This window comes from Chenopodium quinoa, unplaced genomic scaffold, assembly GCF_001683475.1.
Source record: "Chenopodium quinoa cultivar QQ74 unplaced genomic scaffold, ASM168347v1, whole genome shotgun sequence".
In the NCBI taxonomy this organism is placed as follows: domain Eukaryota; kingdom Viridiplantae; phylum Streptophyta; class Magnoliopsida; order Caryophyllales; family Amaranthaceae; genus Chenopodium; species Chenopodium quinoa.
Genome location: NW_018742345.1, coordinates 7455153 through 7457380, shown reverse-complemented (window position 1 = coordinate 7457380; position 2228 = coordinate 7455153). Strand labels below are relative to the sequence as shown.

Sequence of the window (2228 nt, the reverse complement as noted above, 5' to 3'; positions counted from 1 at the left end):
ACAAGGGCAAAAACGGAACTACATTGTAGATTTGAAATAGTAACACTGCTCGTGGGTTTTGAAAGGGTATAGATAAGGGTGCCAATGTCATTTTCGTATGTAAGTTAGGGGTAGCATGGTAACTTGAATAATTTTAGAAGTTTGCCTGTCATTAACACCATTAAAGTGAGAAAGTGAAAACAAAGGGTTCTCTCTCTTCTTCCCCACACTAAATTTTCTCTCTCCACCCCTAACTTGAATTTTATCCCTCCTCATGTTAACTCCATTGCTCCATTGTTGAAAATCATCGATCTTTCATGAAAACACTTGTCCCGTTTAGGGTCAACTATTCCCTTCATTTAATATTTTGTTCTTAGGGTTTTCTTTAAATTTGGCGGCAAAGCCGCCGCCGCTTTTGATAGGTACGAGAAACTGAAGAAATAAAAAGTTGAATTTACAAAGATTTTGCCGCTGCCACCATCGATAGGTACAGGAAGGTGAATAAATAAAAGCTAAAGTACAAAGTCTTTTTCCGCCTCCACTATCGATAGGTTCGAGAAGGTGAACAAATAAAAGCTGAATTTACAAAGATTATGGATGATAAGTCACAAAGAATTGCTGTTGAAAACAAAATAAACATGCTAGACTTTCATGGAGTCCATGGATTCAGTGGCGGATCAATAATATTCAAAATGGGGGTCCAAATTTTTTTAAAATTATGTAACCCAAATGGATCACGTTGATTAATATAAATTATTTTGACAAAAAAAGAGCAAATCGGGCCTTAAAGGGTTGCACGTGGAGCTCGGATTATTTATTTTTCTTTACCATATTATCTTTTAGGAAATTTTAGAAAATAACACCTACAAAATCACAGAATTTCGCTTTTAACACCAGAATTTTTCAAATTTTTATTATAACACCACTTTAAAAAATTCAATGTTGGTTTCACCACCTAAATTCGTACGCCGTTGGAGGAACTGTTTGTGGGGCCCACTATAACGGCTATTTTTGTCAAACCCTTTTATATAGTTGCGATTTCCTTGCAACTTATTCAACTTATTCACAAAAATTGGGTTCAAATTCAACGATTTCAACAACCAAATTGCAAAAATTGGTAGAAGTTTCCATCTTTGTTCGTTGGAAGAAGATCTGGAAAAAGGTAATTGGTTGAAATTTCTAAATAAAACCCTAAATTATGTCTACTTAATTATTACAAAAATTAGGAGTAGTTGTTGTATGTTGGGCATAAGTCATTGATTTTGTGCGCATTGTAATTGTTAGTACTCATACAATTTGGGATTAGTTTAAGGAATTAATTGCAATATTTGTGAGTAAATGAAGTTAGGGTTCGTCGGAAAATTGAATTGGGGTTCTGGATAATTAGGACTGATTTCTTGATTACTGTTGTTTAATTGTTTCATTTACTTGCTTTGGGTTGTATATTGATGCAGGAGATGTCTGTCATAACTTCCTCTCCTTCAAGAGAGAAGAAGTGCAAGTGTGGTGTTCCTCTTGCAAAGCTCACCAGTTGGACAAGGGAGAACCCTGGTCGAAAGTTCAGAACATGCAAGTTCTATGACCCTGTAACTGAGAGCAAGGGTTGTAAATCATTTGAATGGGTAGATGAACCAGATGGGACAGCCTGGCAAACAGAGGTGATCAACAATTTGTTGTTGGACAAAAAGCTTTTGAAAGGAGAAATTACTGACTACAAAAGGGAAGTTGATGATCTAGGTGGACAGATGCGGTGTTTGTTAAATGAAGTGGACAGCCTGAAGATGAAATGCAAGGCAATAAACTCAGATAGGAAGAAGATGAATAGAGATTTGAATGGAAGAAATGGAAGATCAGAGCAGTCTGTTGTTTATGTTGTAGTTGGAATTAGTTTTGTCATGTTAGTGATGCTAGTTATTGGGGGGTTTGTAATGCTGAAAGTGTAGTTTCATTTGGGGCGTGAACATTTCAATATGTTTTAAGCCTTAGCTTAAAATGTTATGGTTAATGAATGAATTTGCTATGTTCTTTTGCAATAAGTTGTACTGATATTTACTTGAAATGAAGTGTGTGGATTGCAATAAAACAGCAAATTAGTTAATCTGCATTACAAAATAAGCTTTTACAGCCTAACACCAAAGTTTTGATGATGCAAAAAAGGCTTTTTTTAAAACTAACACCAAACTAAGAGTTCATAATACTACCTCTAACAGTTAGTCTACTACAAGATGTTGTTCAAAATATGAAGGCTA

The 2228-nt window shown here is 35.1% G+C and overlaps 1 protein-coding gene across 1 annotated transcript; it reads left to right on the top strand.

Moving 5' to 3' along the window:
* Window positions 1-1427: 1427 nt before the first annotated feature.
* On the top strand, window positions 1428-1922 carry LOC110695235. Its single transcript, XM_021872482.1, has one exon. The coding sequence runs from the start codon at window positions 1428-1430 to the stop codon at window positions 1920-1922; it is 495 nt and encodes a 164-aa protein (XP_021728174.1).
* The last annotated feature ends 306 nt before the right edge of the window (window positions 1923-2228 follow it).